The sequence below is a fragment of the Henckelia pumila genome, chromosome 4 (assembly GCF_033568475.1).
Source record: "Henckelia pumila isolate YLH828 chromosome 4, ASM3356847v2, whole genome shotgun sequence".
Classification (NCBI taxonomy): Eukaryota; Viridiplantae; Streptophyta; class Magnoliopsida; order Lamiales; family Gesneriaceae; genus Henckelia; species Henckelia pumila.
The window spans coordinates 172,698,026-172,718,780 of NC_133123.1; the positions used below are offsets into that span (position 1 = coordinate 172,698,026).

The window sequence follows — 20,755 nt, forward strand, 5'->3', positions numbered from 1 at the left end:
GGATACGGGTCACTACAAGAACCCTTACCAAAAAATTTCCACTCGTCTGCCATTTCAGGTCTGAATCTAACAACCTTCAGAAAAACAATCGACGGTTGCCCTGTACTTGGTTAAATCATCTATACCAACAATACAGTCAAAATCTGACAGCCCAAGTACAATACAGTCGAACTCTAATAAATTTCCCTCAAAACAGAGTTCAAAGTTCCTGACTAATCTGACAAAAACAATTCTTCCACCCAAAGGTGAAGTAACAGCTACTATAGTAGGTAACAACTCAGTAGGCAAAGCACGCAACAACACAAATTTCTCAGAGATAAAGGAATGGGAAGCACCTGTATCTATCAAAACATGAGCAGAATAACCAAAAATCGAACAGTTACCTTCTATAACATCGTCTGGTGCTGCCTGTGCCTGATCCTCTATCAAAGCAAAGACTCGTGGCTGCTGTCTCAGAGGCTAGTTCACACTAGAGTTACCTCCCTGTCTGTTATGCTGCTGAGGCTGGAAGGACTGAACTACAGAAGACTGCCTCTCAGGCTGAGCTGTAGCCCTAGATGAACTCCCAATCTGAGCTCGATCTCTACTATGCTGAGGGCACACCTTAGAAAAATGTCCCGGTTGCTGACATGTATTGCAGTTCCCAAAGACTCCTACACACTGATCTGGTGAGTGTCTACCTCCACACTTGTTGCAAAACAAAGATGATGATCCAGAACTCTGTCCTGAACCGAACTGTTTGGAACCACTGGAACTAGAAGAACTGTTCCCCTGCCTCTTGAACTCTTTCCCTCTTCCTTTGTAATGATCCTTTCTGTTTCCCCCACTACTTCCACCTTCGTACCTCTGCTGTTGGTTCTGATACTGAGGTGGCTGATTTTGATACTGAGACGGTTGGTTCTGAGACTGTCTCTGCTGCTGAGGTACCATCTGATTTCCTTTCTGTCTCCACAAACTGGCTTCAGCTCCCTTTGCGTGATTCATGGCATCCGCAAAGTTATAAGGTCTAGCAGTGTTTACCAACGTGAAAATGTCGGGATTCAAGCCGTTGATGAACTGATCGGCTTTGCCTTCTTCATTGTCGGCAATGTGCGGTGCAAAATGCAACAAGCTGTCGAACTTGGCTACGTACTCCTCAATATTCAAGTTCCCTTGCCTTAGATTGGCAAGCTCGGCTCCCTTGTCCTTTTGGTACAAAACAGGGAAATTAAATCTCTAATTCCATAAATTCTCCAATTAATATATTTCCAAATCCGTTATTGAAATCTAAAATTTCTTAATTAATAAATTAATATTTTCAGGGCCTTACAATCGGTCTCCAGATGATATGTAGTACTCAAGCTCATAGTAGTACCTAGAGCACGCTGGAAGCTACTCCAAAATCTAGAGGTAAACCTCGGACCTCTATCGCTAACGATGCTCAGTGAAATACCATGCAGACAAAAAATATCTTGCACATACAGTCGTGCCATCCATTCAAAAGTGAAATCCCGATTATACGGAAGGAAATGCGCGGATTTTGACAGTCAATCAACTGCAATCCAAATCGCATCACAATTCTTGGAAGATAACAACAAGTGGGTGACAAAATCCATAGTCACATGCTCCCAATTCCAATCAGGAATCTCTAAACTCTGAAGCAAACCACCGGGTAATCGGAATTCTGCCTTGACTTGCTGACACACAAGGCATCAAAACACGAACTGATACATGTTGTGCTTCATTCCTTTCCATCAGAATCTCGTCCGTAGATCCTTATACATCTTCATACTTTTTGGGTAAACAGGGAATCTACTACAATGAGCCTGCGACAAGATCTCCTCCCTTAGTGTGGAATCATCAGGAACTACCACATGACCGGAAATACACAACAAACCATCAGCCTGGAAATGGAAACCAAAAATATTCTCCTTCTGAGCCAATCATGCTAACTTCTGAGTCTTTGAATCGGCAAGTTGTGCCTCTCTGATCCGAGTATAGAAAGCTGGTTCAGAAAGAACTGAAGAAATGTGAATTCCTTGTTGTTCATTCTTGTGACTAAAAGTAAAACCCAAGGAACAACACTCCTCTACCACTCGCGAGACTGAGCTGGTACGAAGAGAACTCACATACACCTTGCGACTAAGCGCATCAGCAACTGGATTAGAAGAGCCTAGACGGTACTTGATTTTACAATCATAGTCCTTCAACAGATCCATTCATAGACGCTGCCTCATGTTCAACTAAATATGAGTGAACATATACTTAAATCTCTTATTGATAAGTGCATTTTATGCACTTAATTTGCATTTGATTTGACTTGATTTTTGTGATGTATCGTGCGGTATTACGTGCAATATGTTGTTTTTTTTTTGTTAAGAGAAGGCAAGGAAGAAAATAATGTATTATGTTGAATATGAATCCAAAAGAACATGTAAAATATGGTAGAAAGCAAGAATGAATCAAAATAAGGAAATAAAAAGCTGAAATTCGAAGGTGCAGCGCCCCTGCACCAGTCAAGAAGCGCCCCCGCTCTGGCACCCGTGCCCCCGCGCTGAAGAAGAAGCACACCCACGCTAGAAGAAGGCTGAAGAAAAAAATTAAAAGTGCGAAGCTGCTGCGCCTTCATGCTGGTGTTGCAGCGCGCCCGCGCCATCACGAATTTTAGGAATTTTGATTTTTGGGATGGAAACTTTTGTATATTTGTGGGCTTCTACTTGTTGGGTTTTAAGCACATATAAAAGGGATTTTGAAGCACACAAATAGGAGAGAGTCACACACAACATAGAGGATAATCACACGCACGAATTGAAGGAACTTGTGAGGAAAATCTAGAACAAGGAAGAAGATTGCGTCAACCGGACACGACATCGCATTTTTGGATTTGTTATTCTTACTCTTTATTTTTAAATTTCTGAATTGATGTCTGGTTTCAAAAACATGATTTGTTTTTGCATTATTTTGAGTATGAACAAAACTTTTCTATTCTATAGGATGATGTAGCTTGGTGTAGATGACTTTTAAAACTTTTGGATTTTATGTGATTGAATTCCCTTAATTTAATTGTGTTTTCTAGAATTGATAGTCATTTTAATTTACTGGCCATAAATTAAATTGTTATATTTATTTGAAATTGTTTCTCAAGAGAGAGGATTTTGTGTAGGATCATTAGAAAATACACTGTTAATGTTTATATAGCTCGGGAGAGTGTATAACTTTAACAGAGCTTTTGAAAGAACATAGTTTATCACGTATCATAAAGCCTAGATTTTTAATAGGGATATTAGAATCGAATCTTAATTGATACATTTTATTTGTTGCTTGGGAGAGATAAATAAAAATAATTAAGTGTTCTTGGCTATTAAATTAAGGAATTCATGAGCATTAATTAATTAGAATTAGTTTTTGTTGAAACCAAGTGAAATCAAATCCTCTAGACATTTTTCTCTCATTGATAATCCTCTAAATTGTGTGGTTGGCTTACTACTTTTCATTAATTATTTAAATTTGAAAGAAAAATTCTCTATTTAATTTTATAGAAAAAGTTTAGATTATTTTAATTACAAGCACTGATATTATTTTCAACTATACTTTTTGTGGGAACAATACTCTACTCACTTTTTATTAAAACTTGACAACCGTGCGCTTGTGAGCAAAAATTACGCAAAATATTTTTGGCGCCGTTGTCGGGGAGTATTTTTATTGAATTTATAATAGTCTTGTTACCAATTAGTCTAAATTTTATTTTGGAGTACTCTATATCATATTTTTAGTTTTTGATTAGTTTAATTTTTCTTGAGTGCAGTTTATGCGAAGATTTCAAAGCGTTGATTCTCTACTGTTTGATCCGAAGATCGAACGAACTGCAAGAGCTTTGAGAAAATTATGAAGATAAGAATTAAGGAATATGGCTGAGAACAATCCACCTCTCTTGGTGCCAATTAGATACCACTTTAGGCCTGCCGTTCAAGCTCATTATTCTGGAATTGCTCGTAGAACTATAAATGCCAACAACTTCGAGCTTAATCCTGCTTTGATTAACATGGTTCAGCAGAACCAACTCAATAGGAGTGCTACTGCAGATCCTCATCTACATATGAGGACTTTTTTGGAGATTACACATACGGTAAATATGAATGGAGTTTCTGAGGATATAATTAGACTGCGTATATTCCTATTTTCTCTCAAGGATCGGACAAGAAGTTGGTTGCAATCACTACCGCAGGGAAGCATTACTACTTGGGAATATATGGCAGTGAAATTTCTGGCGAAATATTTTCTTTCTGCTAAGTCTACCCAGTTGAAGATTGAGATTAGAACTTTCAGGCAGACTGATTCTGAGCAGTTATATGAAGCATGGGAGAGTTATAAGGACTTGCTAAGACGGTGTTCTAATAATAATTTTGTAGACTGGGAGAATATTGAATTGTTTTACAATGGATTAAATGCGCCTACATGAATGTCGGTGGATTCTGTTGCTGGAGGTACCATATTTTTGAAGGATCCTATTCAGACTTATAATCTAGTTGAGCAAATGACAATCAAAAGCTTCCAATGGCCTTCTGAATGTATATGAGTCAAGAATTCTGTAGGATTTTATGGAGTTGATACTCTCACATCTATATATGCCCAACTATCTGCCTTGACTATACAAGTAGCTGCATTGAACAAAGTGAGCATAGCAGATTCAAACGGTGTTGCGGTTACCATTGAAGAGTCTCATCCTCTTAAAGAAGCTCAGTATATCAATCCTAGAGGTTATGGAGGCTATCGAGGTAATCTTGTTCCTAATACTTATCATCTTGGGTTGCGTAATCATGAGAATTTTTCATATACCAACAATAAAAATGTGTTGAATCCTCCTCCGGGGTTCAATACAAACACGGGTGATGGAAATTCGTCATTGGAAGATGTAGTGAGCACGTTTGTCACGGAATCTGGTAAGAGTATGGCGAGAACTGAGTCTCGTCTTGATATTATGGAGACGCACATGTGTAATATGGGTGCCATAATGAAATCTATGGAGACTCAATATGGGCAGCTGGAGAATTCTTTGAAGGAACAAAATAGAGGCCATTTTCCAAGCAATACTGAGGTAAATCCGAAAGAGCAGTGCAAGGCTGTTACTTTGAGGAGTGAAAAAAGAAATAGGGGCTGAAGGAAGGAAAGTAGAAAGTGAGAAGCCAAAGGAAATTAAAAATTCTGTAGTTGATGAGAAAATTGTTGAGGAAAAGAAGAGTTTAGTGGAGGAAAAGCCAATGTTCAAGCCTAATCTTCCATACCCACAAAGGTTCAAGAAAAAGGCTTTGGATGAGCAATTCACCAAGTTTTTGGTGATTTTTTAAGAAGATACACATCAATATTCCCTTAACTGATGCCTTGGAGCAAATGCCGAATTATGCCAAGTTTATCAAGGATGTAATGTCTAAGAAGAGAAGGTTGCAAGAAAATGAGGTCGTGAACTTGACTGAAGAGTGCATCTCCATTCTACAAAAGAATTTGCCACAAAAGCTCAAGGATCCAAGGAGTTTTACTATACCTTGTTATATTGGTGGTGCTCATGTAAATAGGGCTTTATGTGATTTAGGAGCAAGTATTAACTTGATGCCTTATTCTGTTTACAGGGACTTAGAGCTTTGAGAGGTAAAGCAAACCACTGTCACTTTATAGTTGGTTGATAGAATTATCACATATCCACGTGAAATTGTTGAAGATGTTTTGGTAAAGATGGATAAATTTATTTTTCCAGCTGATTTTGTGATTTTGTAAATGGAAGAAGATCAAGATGCTCCTTTGATTTTTGGGAGAAACTTTTTGGCTACTGCATGGGAATTGATAGATGTACATAAAGGAGAGTACACCCTTCGAGTTGGTGGAGAAGCTGTAATTTTTAATATCTACCATGCCATGAGGGGATCCAGCAAGGTAAGTACTTGTAAAAGCTTTTAAGTTATTGATTCTTATATTCCTTTTGAATGTGCAGGAATTAATGACCCATTGGAGAGATGTTTAGTTGGAGATAAGGAAGCTGAAAAAGAAAAGGACCTTGAGCTTTGTGAACAAGAGGCGTTTCTTGATGGGGATCCAATAGAAAAGGCGATAAGTGCAAAGGAAAAAGAAGTGCTGGAAAATAGTATTGAGGTATCTGTTGAAACTCATGATCTCAAGAAATTACCAACACACTTATGTTATGCATCCCTAGGTAAAAATTTGACTTGTCCGGTAATTATTTCTTTTCATCTTAATGTGGCTGAAAAGGAAAAATTATTGAGGGTCTTGATAAAATTTAAAACTGCTTTAGAATGGTCGATTTCTGATATTAAGGGTATTAGTCTCACTATATGCATGCATAAAATTTTGATGGAGGAGTCATATAGTCTTTATGTGGATCATCAGAGGCGGTTGAATCCCGTCATGAAAGTGGTAGTGAAAAAAAGTTGTTTTGAAATTGTTGAATGCTGGAATTATTTATGTTATATCTGATAGTAATTGGATTTCTCCTGTTCAAGTGGTGCCTAAGAAAGGTGGAATCACTGTAGTAAATAATGACAAGAATGAATTGGTTTTTACACGCACAATTATTGGTTGGCAAGTATGTATAGATTATAGGAAGTTGGATAAGGCTACTCGTAAGGATCATTTTCCACTTCCTTTTATTGATCAAATGTTTGATAGATTTGCTGGCTATTGTTATTACTATTTCTTAGATGGTTATTTAGGGAATAAACAAATTGCTATAGCGCTAGAGGATCAGGAGAAGACAACTTTTACATGTTCTTATGGAACGTTTGCTTTCAGGAGGATGCCTTTTGGTCTTTGTAATGCACATGCTACTTTTCAGCGGCGTATGATGGCTATTTTTGCAGATATGGTGGAAGAAATTATGGAAGTCTTCATGGATGACTTTTCGGTACTTGGCTTTTCTTTTGATCACTGTTTTCATAATCTTTCCCTTGTTTTGCAGAGATGCCAAGAAAAGAACCTAGTTCTTAAAATTATTCTGTTTTGAAAATTATTTATCCATTTAAATATTTATCAGTTTGCATATTGTTTTCTCATATTTTATGACCAGATTTGTTCTGATCTCTTGCAATTCTCAACGTTAATTTCAAAATTTAAACTTCATATGCAGTTCACATTTTATGTAGGTATATATACTTCTTCATATCTTTTTTATTGGTCCTCAAATTTTTTGGTGTGATTATTTCATTATTGGTTCTATTGGATCTCATTTCCAAACTTCATATGCAGTTCACATTTGGGATAGCAAATGCATTTTTGGTTGTCCTCTCTAGCACAACAATGCTCACATGTTATCTAATTAATTTATGAATATGTACCAATTTATATATGTACATTTTCGAGACTGAAATTGTGTTCTATTTTTACGTATTTGTGTGTATATGTACGATTTTCAATCAACAGTGAGATTGAGTTTTATGTTTACGTATTTGTATCGCTTTTATTTTTTATCAACAGGAAACTTATCCTCTGGGTGTGAGGTCGTGAGCAGCTACACTTTGATTTCAAATGATTTTTTTCTGTTTTAATTGTGAATTTGGTGTGTTTGATATAAATGGTATGAAAAGTTTTTTTTTATTCGTTGGATTTAATATGTGAACTTGCGTTTGAATGAGAGGCTTATATTATCTGTGATTTCGTTACCTCAAGAAACAATTTTTTTTCTTGCGTGTTTTTCGTGAGCAGATGTATATATTTTTTTCTTGCGTGTTCTTCATACATATCATGAGTAAAACCAGATTCGATTTTACAGATAAGTAAAATAGTGTTTTAATATATTTTCAAAATTTAGAGTGAGAATTAAATTTTGAAATTTCAAAAAAAAAAATTAGATTTGTTCCAATCCATGTGTTGCGAGTAAAATTTTATTTTTTGTATATTTTATTTTTTCAAATTTTAAACATTTGAAGTTTTAAAAAAATTAATATATTCTGCCTATCAATGCGATGAAAACATAGTGGTTATAAATTTCAAATTTGAGTATTTTATTAATTGAAAATATAATAGTGTTTTCAGTTTTCAAAAATTTTCTGCGTTGTTATTCTGAATTTAATTTATTGTTGATTTTATGCTTTTATCCAAATTTCAAATTTGAAACTTTTATTTTCTTCCAAAAAAAAAAACAAACACAAAGGATATTATTGTTCATTTATAATGTGAATATTAATTATATAATTTGAAAATAAAATAGTGTTTCGAATTTCTCTAAAATATCTTACGTTGTTACTAATAATTTTATTTATTGTTAAATTTTATGCTTATACCCAATCTACATTTAAATTTTGAAATTTTAAAGTTATGAGAGAGAATCATAACCTATTGGAACAAATCCATTATGATTATTTATCAATTGATTTATGTCTCATCAAATTCACACTAACTATTATTTTTCTGCACGAAATTAAATATAATTTTTACTGTTTTAAGTTTTTTTATTCAAAATTTTAATACACTCTATGTCCCATATATATTGTCCTTTTTTCTTTTTCACACATATTAAGAAAAAATTATTGGAAAAGTAAATTTTATATAGACTTCCTATTATATCTATATTTAATATATTTAAAAATGATTGCACAATTTTCAAGGTGTAGTTAACAGGTGTATATTAGTAAATAAGTGTAAAAATATTACTAAATATGATATATGACTATATATTTTAGACAAGCAAAAAAGGAAATGTGGACAATATAATTGGGACGAAGGGAGTACATTATTTCCCTTTTCTGTTATCTCTCAATTTTTGTACTCTAAGTTAAACTATGAAAATTACTTCAAATTTGAAAATTAGGACTGAGAATCATAAGAGATAGGAACAAATCTATTATGATTCTTTTAATCTTTCAGTTTAGATTTTAATTTATCGATACAATCCAATTACATTTTAATAACCAATTCTTACATTTGTTTTATTCATTAGGTTTTTATAATGAAATTATTGTGTGTGATATGTACTCATTGAAATTCAAAAAATATTCTCTATTTAAAAAAAATGTATTGAATCTCAATTGCATTATTATTTTTAATTTCCAGAAAAAAAATATCCTGGTATTTCAAATTTTAAAATTAGGATTGATAAACATAAGAAAAAACTATCTCACTCCTTTAGTATAATCAGTTTCGTGGCATTATTTTATAAATATTATTAAATTTACAAACTATTACTTATCAATTAGGATTTGCATCCAAATATTTTTATTTATTTAAAATTGTTTGTACTTATTTATTTAAATTTAAATTTAATTTTAATTTTCTATACGCTCACATATGCATATAGAATTACTGTAATTTATTAGACATGTATTTACTGCGATATCTTTAAATATTTTCACATATTAAAAAGTCCATTTATAGCTGCAACAATGTTTTCTCCTCCTACTGGGGCAAATGATAGACGACAATTAAATACAATGCGAAGACGAGCACAAAGATAATTAATGACACAAGAACAATGAGAAGCTCATCTAGCTCGACGTCGATCGAACTACCAAATACGAATGAATCAAAGCACATCCTTGACATATTCAGATGACTCAAATCTCATTATGTTAGATGTTACTACAAATTTGAATGGTATGTTGTGTAAGGCCCGATATTATTTAATTTTAATCCGAGTATATTTAATTTGAGAATTTTGGAGTTTGAATTTAAATTCTAATATTCTTAAATTATTTAGGACGAAAATTGAATTAAAAGATTTCATAACGACGGAATTGCAAATAGTGAAGTTTTTAGGGGCCAAAATGCAATTTCTTTGATTAGTGGAGGACACATGTCTTGTGCTAATCTTTGTACGTGTATATCATTTTAAGTGCATCAGAATATTGTAATTCTTCAGCCAAGAAACCGATACTCCATTTTCTTCCTTGAATCTTCATCTTCAAACTTTGATTGTGCAAGAACCGTTTATCCGAATAAAATTCTGAGCACAGTTTTGGAATCCTCACAAAAAGAGCTTCGTTGTGATGTAAGTATAATCTTGATTCTGTATATTTCGAAAATATGTTGTTGGGAGAACTTGAAATTCGATTATGGCTATGCGTTCTTGAGCTTGTATGCGTGATTGTATCAAAGTCGGACCGAAGAATGGACGTCGTTTGAAATTGATATGAATTTTCAGCTTTTATTCGAAAATTATGCTATCTGATTTGGCTGGGTTTGATGATATTTGGTTGCTATGATATGTATATGAGACTTATATGGTTGTTAGAATTATCGGTTTTGTTACCGTTACGCCGTCGATTCGCGAAATTGATAAATTTTGTATCTTTGTGATTGAGCTGTGGTATAACTGAGTTTTTGCTGATGTTATGGCCTTGAATACCATTCATTTCAGATTAATCAAAGGATAACAGCTTCGAGAGTTTCGGTTTTGAACCAGGAGATATTGATCAAGTTGTTGAGCTTTAGACTTTGATACTTGAGTTTAGCTTGAGCAGAATTGTGATTTGCAATTGTGTATTTTGCAGCTTGTGGATCTAGCTCTTTCTTTATCAAGACTAAGGTATGACACGACGATGATCAAGTTGGGGATGTTCGTCGAGACGAGTTTACCTTCTCGATTTCCTTAAATCACACAATACTTGACATACATGTTTAGATTGTTAGTTATGCTTGCTGAACTAAAATAGGATGATTGTGGTTATGTCATCTTGTTATATATGTGAGCCTAACATTTATTCAAGTCTTTTCGATATCGTTGATGAGTTATAAACTTCGATATCAAATATCAATGACGAGTATTTATCATTGATAGATCGATTTGGGTTATAGCATTAGTGACGAGCTTGAGCCTAATGATGAGTGGTGCATTTTAGCATCTAAACCGATTCGTTCATTAGGTCTTGAATCTTTATTGTGTAGCTAACTGCCTTGTGGTATTTAGGTTTTCCTCTATAATGAAATGCATGAAACTTTCTATATGTGTTCCAATATATGTTTCCGTGATTTCATACTAAGTTTTATACTTACCAGGTTATCCGGCTGTTGTTTTGTTTTGTGTGTGCATTGCAACAGATGATGCAGGGCCGAGTCGTAGAAGGTCTTGAGCGATTGAAAGTTTAGAGAAGTCACGTTCCGGGCTAAGAATGTATAAGTGCTGTCAAGAACTTGAGTTTATGTTTATAGCATATGTTGGTTGTGTTTTGTACCAATCTAGTGAATGTAACTTTGAAGTTAGCTTGAATACTTGTAGTCTCCTGTAAGCTTGACTTTTGAATAAAGTTGTCATGTATCTTGTACATGTTGTTCTAGTATGTGTAGCCTTGTTATATTGAATTACATGTTGTTAGATGGCAAGGATTTAGCCAAGAACAGCACCAGAAAAATCGTCAGATTTCTGCACTGTAGGGGCCGCTCGATCGGTGCATTTTGACTGATCGAGCGGTGCATAAGAAATGCCAAACCCGAGGGTTTGGCATTTCTTTGCCGCTCGATCGGTCAGTTTCAACCGATCGAGCGGATGGCCATTTTTTAAAAAAATTTATTTTTTTTATTTGTTTTTTTTGTATTACTTGTGCTTAGTTCTAATGCTTTTGGGTTGAGCCATTGGAATAAAGTAGACGAGCCCGGGGTCGCCACATTGTTTGGTATCAGAGCCTAATTTTTCTTGAGTCAACATTAGAAGCTGAGCGGGGTAGAGTGAGTCGCATAACTTCATGATGCATGAGTTTAATGCATGGTTTGTTTATATGAATTTTATGCAAGCATGTTCTACTCTTGTAATCACATGTTATATGCTAGCTTGTTTATTTATTGAAAATATGTTCTTATATGAGTTAATGGCTAAACGTGTAATGGAAGTGTTGTGTGATGGAATACGGCATGCTCATGAGATTGAAGAGTATGAGATATTGGAAATGCGATATGATGTTGTTATGTGCTGAATTGTTGTTACTCTCAGTGATCAGCTACGCCTCCCCGATCTTTACCTCTTCGTAGTGGTCGGACGAATCTACAGTCACCACCGACTGAGCAAGTACCTCCGATGGAACAGGTTCCTACAGTAGTTCCTAATATTCCACCGGTACCTACGACTGAGCAGGGCAGTACTACTGTTACTCCAATGGATACGACTGTTAATCCAATGGAAGTGTTGTTGAAACGATTTCAGTCATTCAAACCACCGAGTCTGCATGGTACTGAGGATTCTGTAGCATGTGAAAGTTGGCTTGATGATATCGAACAACTGTTTGAATCTATTGATTACACCGATGACAGAAGAGTTCGATTGGTTATCCATCAGTTGCATGATGTGGCTAAAAGTTGGTGGATATGACCAAGAAAGCGTTGGAGAATCAAGGTACTGTTATTACTTGGAATGTGTTTAAAGCTGAGTTTTTCAAACGTTTCTTTCCTCAGTCTTATAGAAAGGATAAAGGAGCGGAGTTTGCCAATTTGCAACAAGGTAGTATGTGCATTGAAGATTATGTTGCAAAGTTTTCCATTTTACTCCGTTTTGCACCTCATATTGCGGATAATGAGGAAGCGAAGGCCGATCAATTCATCAACGGACTTAATCCTGATGTCTTCACCTTGGTTAATGCGGGGCGACCTAATAATCTTGCTGATGCTCTCGATAAAGCCAAAGGTGCAGAAGCTGGTATTATGAGACAGAAAGGGACTTCGTACAGGCCTGAGTCTTCTCAACAACCACAGGTACCATCAATGCAACCTCAATCATCTGTTCCTCAGCAGCAAAGCAGGTATGAAGGAGGTGGTAGCAGTAGCAACAAAAGAGATCGGTTTCGGCCCAAAGGTAAACAGTTCAAGAAGCAAGGAAGTAGTTCCATTAGTTCTGGTGGTTCAAAGCCATATGGATTAAGTCAGGGTTCAGGGTCTACAGGTTGGTTTTGAAGTAAATGTGGGCGAAGACATTCTAGTTATGCTTGAAAAGGAGTTTTTGGAACTTGTAATCTCTGCAACCGGCCAGGACATTATGCCAGAGTGTGTCCTGCATGGGAAACATCACAGGAAGCAACTCAGGCTGATAGACAAGCTCCTGCTATGCATTCCTTTCAATATTCAGGTAGACCAGCTCAGAGTAGACAGGGAGAGAGCCAGAGTGTAGGCCAACCTCCGCGACAGCCAGCTAGAGTTTTTGCATTGACAGAAGATCGGGCACAGGCGGCACCGAACAATGTGATTGCAGGTAATTGTGTTCTCTCTGGTTATCCTGTTTATGTGTTGATTGACATTGGAGCATCACATTCTTTTATAGCTGAAAAATTTGTTGAATTGCATGATTTACCTGTTGAGCGTTTATCTTCTGTATTTACTATCTCATCGCCCATTGGGGTTGTGAAATACAGTTTGACAGTAATGCAATTGAGCCTGATTGTATAGTACTTGGTATGTCTGATTTTGATTGTATTATTGGCATCGATGCACTAACAAAGTACAGGGCCACGGTTGACTGTTTTCATAAGATTGTCCGATTTAGACCAGACATGGCAGATGAATGGAAATTCTTTGGTAAGAGTTCTCGTGCTAAAATTCCTTTGATTTCTAGCTTATCTATGGAGCAGTTATTATAGACTAGAGCTAAAGGATTTCTAGTTTATGCATTGGATGTGTTGAAAGCTAGTCCTGAACTGGCAGATATTCCTGTTGTATGTGAGTTTGCAGATATTTTTCCGGATGAAATACCAGGATTGCCTCCAATGCGTGAGATTGATTTCAGTATCGAGTTGGTACCAGGTACATTACCTATCTCTAAAGCTCCTTATAGGATGGCACCACTTGAAATGAAAGAGTTGAAAGATCAACTTGAAGATTTGCTGAACAAAGGTTATATTAGGCTGAGTGTGTCACCTTGGGGTGCTCCAGTATTATTTGTCAGAAATAAGGACGGGTCGATGAGATTATGTATCGATTACCGCCAATTAAATCAGGTCACGGTAAAGAATAGATACCCATTACCTCGAATAGATGATTTGTTTGACCAATTGCAGGGTTCTTCCGTCTATTCAAAGATTGATTTGAGGTCTGGTTATCACCAGTTGAGGGTCAGAGAAGCAGATGTGTCTAAAACTGCTTTTCGAACGAGGTATGACCACTACGAGTTTATAGTAATGTCATTTGGTTTAACAAATGCTCCTGCTGTCTTTATGGGTCTAAGGAATAGAATATTTCAAAGATACTTAGATGAGTTTGTTATCATTTTTATTGATGATATTCTGATATATTCTAAGACTAAGACTGAGCATGCAGAGCATTTGAGGATTGTTTTGAAGATTTTGAGAACTGAGCATTTGTATGCTAAGCTATCCAAGTGTGAGTTTTGGTTGGACAGAGTTGTGTTTCTTGGTCATGTTATTTCAGGATACGGTATATCTGTTGATCCTAGCAAGGTAGAGGCAGTTATTAACTGGCCTAGACCAACATACGTACCTGAGATTCGTAGTTTCATGGGTTTAGCCGGGTATTATCGCCGATTTATTGCAGGATTTTCTAGCATTGCGAAGCCGATTACCCAATTAACACAGAAGAATACTCTGTTTGTTTGGACACATGAATGTGAAGCTAGTTTTGTGGAACTGAAGAAAACGCTAACTAGTGCACCTGTATTATCTATTCCATCAGGTACAGGTGGTTTTATTGTTTATTTTGATGCTTCTCATAAGGGTTTGGGTTGTATTTTGATGCAGCGAGGTCATGTGATAGCATATGCCTCCAGGCAATTAAAACCTCACGAGATCAGATATCCAGTACACGATCTTGAGCTTGCGGATATTGTCTTCGCGTTGAAAATTTGGCGTCATTATTTATATGGTGAGACCTTTGAGATATTTTCTGAACATAAAAGCTTGAAGTATTTGTTTTCTCAAGAGGAATTAAATATGAGACAAAGACATTGGTTGGACTTTCTGAAAGATTTTGACTGTGAAATTAAGTATTATCCAGGAAAGTCTAATGCAGCGGCTGATGCACTGAGTAGAAAGGTATGTGATTTATCCTTATCTACTATGCGTGTCTCTAAGTTGATTGAAGATTGCTGTGTTTCTGGTCTGGATTTTGAGACAGACATACAACCTGTACGGGTTTATGCAATCACAGCTGAGCCGAAGTTATTTATTCGAATTAAAGAAGCCCAGAAAACTGATCAAAACGTTCAAAATTCGATTGAAAGAGTTAGAACTGGAAATGATTCAGAGTTTCAGCAAGTTTAGTATCCATCCAGGGGGTAGGAAAATGTATAATGATCTGAAACAACAGTTTTGGTGGAAATTAATGAAAACTGATGTGACAAAGTTTGTATCTAGATGTCTAAACTGTCAACAGGTAAAAGCTGAAAGGAAGTGACCAAGTGGTTTATTGCACAGTTTAGCATTTCTTGAATGGAAATGGGATCATATTACTATGGATTTTGTCAAAAGACTACCGAAATATTTGAGGGGATGTGAAGTTGTTTGGGTTGTGATTGATAGACTGACTAAGTCTGCATGCTTTATTCCTTATCAAATGACGTATCGTCATGACCAGATGGCCAATATTTATATCAGAGATGTAGTACGACTGCATGGGGTGCCTAAGTCAATTGTATCAGATCGAGATCCTCGATTCGCTTCACATTTCTGGCATAGCCTACAGGAAGCTTTAGGTACGCGTTTACATTTGAGTACAGCATATCATCCTCAGACTGACAGGCAATCAGAACGTACTATACAGATTCTAGAAGATATGTGTAGTGACCCTGCATGGAATCACCTACTAACTGGCAACTAATAGCATGCATTAAACTTAATACAGCAAAATACTTAACAGAGTAAAAACGTGCGGAAACTTAACCATAATTTACATATCAGCTTAGTAATATAATCCAGGCTTAAATCTGTAATGATACAACCATATCGAAATTCTTAAAACAAACATTATACAGCTAACAAATCATATATAATAAACTCCTCAAGGCTCCTGCTCCCTAGTCCTGCCTTAAACTACCAGCTCCGTCCATCCTGCGACCTGCCCCATGGAATAGGGTGTCCAAGATAAAAACTAGGATGTGAGCGCTACGCCCAGTACATAGATATGAGTAAACATATGTATATAATGCATGCAACATGATGACTGGTACAGGGTCATCTGAAAAGTCATGCTCAGAACCGGCGCCATATGAGTGCTGCCACCGCACGGATCAACCTCTGGGTGCAACCACACTCGTCCAGTACACCAGAGTAGACAGACATAAATGCCCCCGCCGTCGGGGTACTCTCAGTGACAGACTATCGAGTATAGAGCTGAGCGGCTCTATAGTCAGGTATAATAAGGAATAGGCTTAACGTGTATATGCACATGACATATGAGCATAGAAAACGGTAAATCATACATCATGCCATATAATAATGCCAAATAAATGCAACATATAAACATGTATACTCGCTGGCAATCTCAGTCAATGTGTACGTACCTCTAGGCTAGTTCAAGTATAATAGGATCCTAGGTTCCAAGCCTATATTCAAAAGTTCACCGTATCACTACACAAGTTCTATAAGCCTTAACTAAGCTAATAAGTACTCCCAAAACTTAAATAGATTCCCGGACCATACCTTCGTCCGTAGTTAGCCCTTTGGAGTCGCTAGTCCCGGATGACTATAACCACACCTTGGTTATTCCAGAACCTCTATTATAACCGATAGGGCCCTCAAGTGTATATCTCACACTATATAAATGAAGAAGGAAACTCGGGAATTCGTAATTGAAAATGAACTCTGAACGGCCCTATTTATAGCCAAATTTCTCGGCCAGGATCGGAACTTCCGATTTCGGGATCGGAGCTTCCGATCCAGCTCATTGCGTGCATGTCTGCCACGCCAGGATCGGAACTTCCGATCTACGATCGGATCTTCCGATCTGCTCTATGATCGACACTTGTCAAAACTCGCGACTGAGTCATCGATCATTGCTGGCAGCTGGGGATCGGAACTTCCGTTCCAGGATCGGATCTTCCGTTCCGATCGGAGCTTACTATCTAGGATCGGAGCTTACTATCTGGGATCGGAGCTTACTATCCGGCCCAAAATTAAAAAGCCCAAATTTTACTTCTGAAGTCCAATAACACTCCGAAATTGATTAAATACCAACCCTTAATCATGTTTAACATATTATTATCTTAAAATGGTTTTTGGGTTACTACATTCTCCCCACCTTTAGATATTTCGTCCGCGAAATAACATCTAAAGACAAATCAAGATAACAATATGAAACATCAAACCATGTCTTATTACAACAACGGTAATTACATCTTACATGGTAATCAAAAATACAAAGCGAACAACTCAGGATATTTTGCTTGCATACGACTCTCAGTTTCCCAAGTTACTTCTTCAACGCCTCGGCGCTGCCACTGTACCATCACAAGTGGTATAGTCTTGTTCCGAAGAACTTTCTCCTTCCTGTCTAGGATACAGATTGGTCGTTCAACAAAAGACAGATCTGGCTCTAGCTGAATATCAGTAGACTGAATCACATGAGATTCATCAGCTATGTACTGTCGAAGCAACGACACATGAAAAACATTGTGTATACTGGAAAGAGATGGCGGTAAACACAAACGATAAGCAACATCTCCGATCTTCTCCAGTATCTGGAAAGGCCCAATGTAACGTGGAGACAACTTGCCTTTCACACCGAATCTCATCACCTTCCTGAAAGGTGATACTCGCAGAAAAACATATTCACCAGGCTCAAACTGAAGTGGCCTGCGGCGAATATTCGCATAACTGGCTTGTCTATCTTGAGCAACTTTGATCCTATGCTTGATCAAATCTACCTTGTCTAAAATCTGCTGCACCAATTCAGGACCCTCGACTTGTCGTTCCCCGACTTCATCCCAGAATAACGGAGTACGACACCGTCGACCATACAATGCCTCGAAAGGTGCCATATCAATACTACGATGATAACTGTTATTGTAGGCAAATTCAATCAAAGGTAACTGATCCTGCCAAGATAAACCAAAGTCCATGACAGAAGAACGTAGCATATCCTCCAGCGTACGAATAGTGCGCTCTGATTGCCCCTCAGTCTCCGGATGATACGGAGTGCTCAAACTTAGAGTGGTACCCAACGCCTCCTGAAAACTACCCCAAAAACGTGAAGTAAATCGCAGATCTCTATCACTGACAATAATCACTGGAATCCCATGTAATCGCAAAATCTCCTGGATATATAAGCGTGCCATGCGATCATAAGAATACTCCCGGTTATAAGGAATGAAATGTGCTGATTTCGTCAAATGGTCAACAACGACCCAAATAGCATCACACTAACGTGACGTCATAGGTAAGTGGGTAACAAAATCCATAGTCACGTGCTCCCACTTCCATTCGGGAATCTCAAGATTCTGCAGTAATCCACCTGGTCGTCGATGTTCAGCTTTGACTTGTTGACAAACCAAACATCTCGAAACAAATTGATACACACTTCGCTTCATCCCCTTCCACCAGAATCTAGTTCGTAAGTCTTTATACATTTTCATACTTCCAGGATGAACTGATAATCGACTCCTGTGAGCTTGAGATAGAATATCATTCCTGAGCTCCGCAACATTAGGTACAACCACTCTATTGGATAGGCATAATAAACCATCTTCCTGAAAATGAAATCCAGATGTATTAACTCCATTGGCTAGACGTGCCAATCGCTGAGTCTTAACATCAGATATCTGAGCATCTCTGATCCGAGAATACAATGCTGGCTCAGATAGAATAGTATACAAACAAATCCCATTCCTCCCTTTCTTGTGCTTGAGCGTAAAACTCAATGAATAGCACTCTTGAATCATATGAGATATTTCATTAGTCTTAAGTGCAGACAGTCTCACCTGCCGACTCAAGGCATCAGCAGTAAGATTAGCAGAACCTGAATGATATTTGATTTCACAATCATAATCCTTCAGGAGATCCATCCAGCGTCTCTGTCGCATATTCAACTCTGCCTGAGTGAATAAATACTTCAAACTCTTGTGATCCGTAAATATCTCAAATTTCGCGCCATAAAGATAATGTCTCCAAATCTTGAGCGCAAATACAATGGCGGCTAACTCGAGATCATGCACTGGATAGTTATTCTCATGCTTCTTCAACTGTCGAGAAGCATAGGCAATAACATGTCCATGCTGTGTCAACACACATCCCAACCCCTGACCACAGGCATCAGTATAAACAACATAACCTCCTGATCCAGAAGGTAGAGCTAGCACAGGTGCAGTAGTAAGACGTCTACGCAGCTCGTGAAACGACTCCTCACAATCCGAGGACCAAATGAAGGTAACATCTTTCCGAGTAAGCTGATTCAAAGGCCTGGCCAACTGTGAAAAATTCTCGATGAACCGACGGTAATATCTCGCTAGACCCAAGAAACTATGAATCTCAGCAACCGTTGTCGGACGAGACCAGTTCAGCACAGCCTCTATCTTACTAGGATCAACAGATATCCCTTCACTCGAAATCACATGACCGAGAAATACTACCCGATCAAGCCAGAATTCACACTTGCTCAATTTCGCATATAGCTGCTTATCTCGTAACGTCTGTAGAACAATCCTCAAATGCTGTGCATGCTCATCCTTGTCATGAGAATAGACAAGAATATCATCTATGAAGACGATGACAAATCTATCCAGAAAATCTCGAAATACCTGATTCATCAGATTCATAAAGACTGCCGGTGCATTCGTCAAACCGAATGGCATCACCAGAAACTCATAATGCCCGTATCTGGTCCTGAAAGTAGTCGTAGATATATCTGAGTCTCGTACCCGCATCTGATGGTATCCAGATCTCAGATCTATCTTTGAATAAACAGAAGTACCCTTAGTTGATCGAACAGATCATCAATCCGCGGCAAAGGATACTTATTCTTGATGGTGACACGATTCAACTGCCTGTAATCAATACATAATCGCATCGATCCATCCTTCTTCTTGACAAACAAAACAGGTGCTCCCCACGGAGAAACACTCGGACGAATATATCCCTTATCAAGCAGATCTTGCAACTGCTGTTTCAATTCCCTCATCTCTGACGGTGCCAGACGATAAGGTGCTCGGGATATAGGCGTAGTTTCTGGTACTATATCAATACCAAATTCAACCTCTCTAACCGGAGGAAAACCAGGAATCTCATCAGGGAATACGTCAGGAAACTCGCTGACAACCGGTAGCTGATCAATACCCGTACTACTCATGGACATATCAACTGCATAGATGAGGTAGCCCTCCCCACCTGACTCCAAGACATGACATGCCTTCAGAGCCGAAACAAGTGGCATCGGAGGTCGCGCACCCTCACCATAAAAATACCAGCTATCACTCTCAATGGGATGAAACTGTACCAGACGCTGATAACAATCCACAGTAGCGTGATACAAAGTCAACATATCTATTCCCAAAATACAATCAAAATCTGTCATCGCTAATATCATCAAATTAGCCGATAACACATTACCCTCAAACTCCAGAAGGCAACCCATCACTAGACACTTAGTTACTACCTCCTGCTCCAACGGAGTAGATACAACTAAATCCATATCTAATGATACGTAAGGTAATCTATGTCTCTTAACGAAGCGACTAGAAATAAAGGAATGCGATGCTCCAGTATCAATTAATACAAGTGCAGGAATACCACATAACAAGAATTTACCTGCCAACATGCGATCGCTTCCCTCAGTAGCCTGCTCCTGAGACAGAGCAAACACCTGCCCTTGAGTCTGGGGACGAAAACCAGAAGAACTCTGTGGTGCTGGCTGCTGA

The 20,755-nt window shown here is 37.5% G+C and overlaps 1 protein-coding gene across 1 annotated transcript; it reads left to right on the forward strand.

The window, feature by feature from the left end:
• Positions 1–12,273: 12,273 nt before the first annotated feature.
• Positions 12,274–15,303, forward strand: LOC140862334 (uncharacterized). The gene is made up of 6 exons (XM_073265348.1): positions 12,274–12,844; positions 13,028–13,269; positions 13,311–13,473; positions 13,627–13,788; positions 14,446–14,942; positions 15,283–15,303. Exons 1-6 carry the CDS (start codon positions 12,274–12,276, stop codon positions 15,301–15,303), a joined length of 1,656 nt encoding a protein of 551 aa, XP_073121449.1.
• The last annotated feature ends 5,452 nt before the right edge of the window (positions 15,304–20,755 follow it).

What these genes read in the sequence shown, in the direction of transcription:
- LOC140862334 (XM_073265348.1), top strand. Translation starts at nt 12,274, where the DNA reads ATGACCAAGAAAGCGTTGGAGAATCAAGGTACTGTTATTACTTGGAAT. An exon ending in CTGTTGAGCGTTTATCTTCT is followed by an intron (nt 13,270 to 13,310) that starts GTATTTACTATC and finishes TGTGAAATACAG; the next exon opens with TTTGACAGTAATGCAATTGA. An exon ending in CTGATGCACTGAGTAGAAAG is followed by an intron (nt 14,943 to 15,282) that starts GTATGTGATTTA and finishes AACTGTCAACAG; the next exon opens with GTAAAAGCTGAAAGGAAGTG.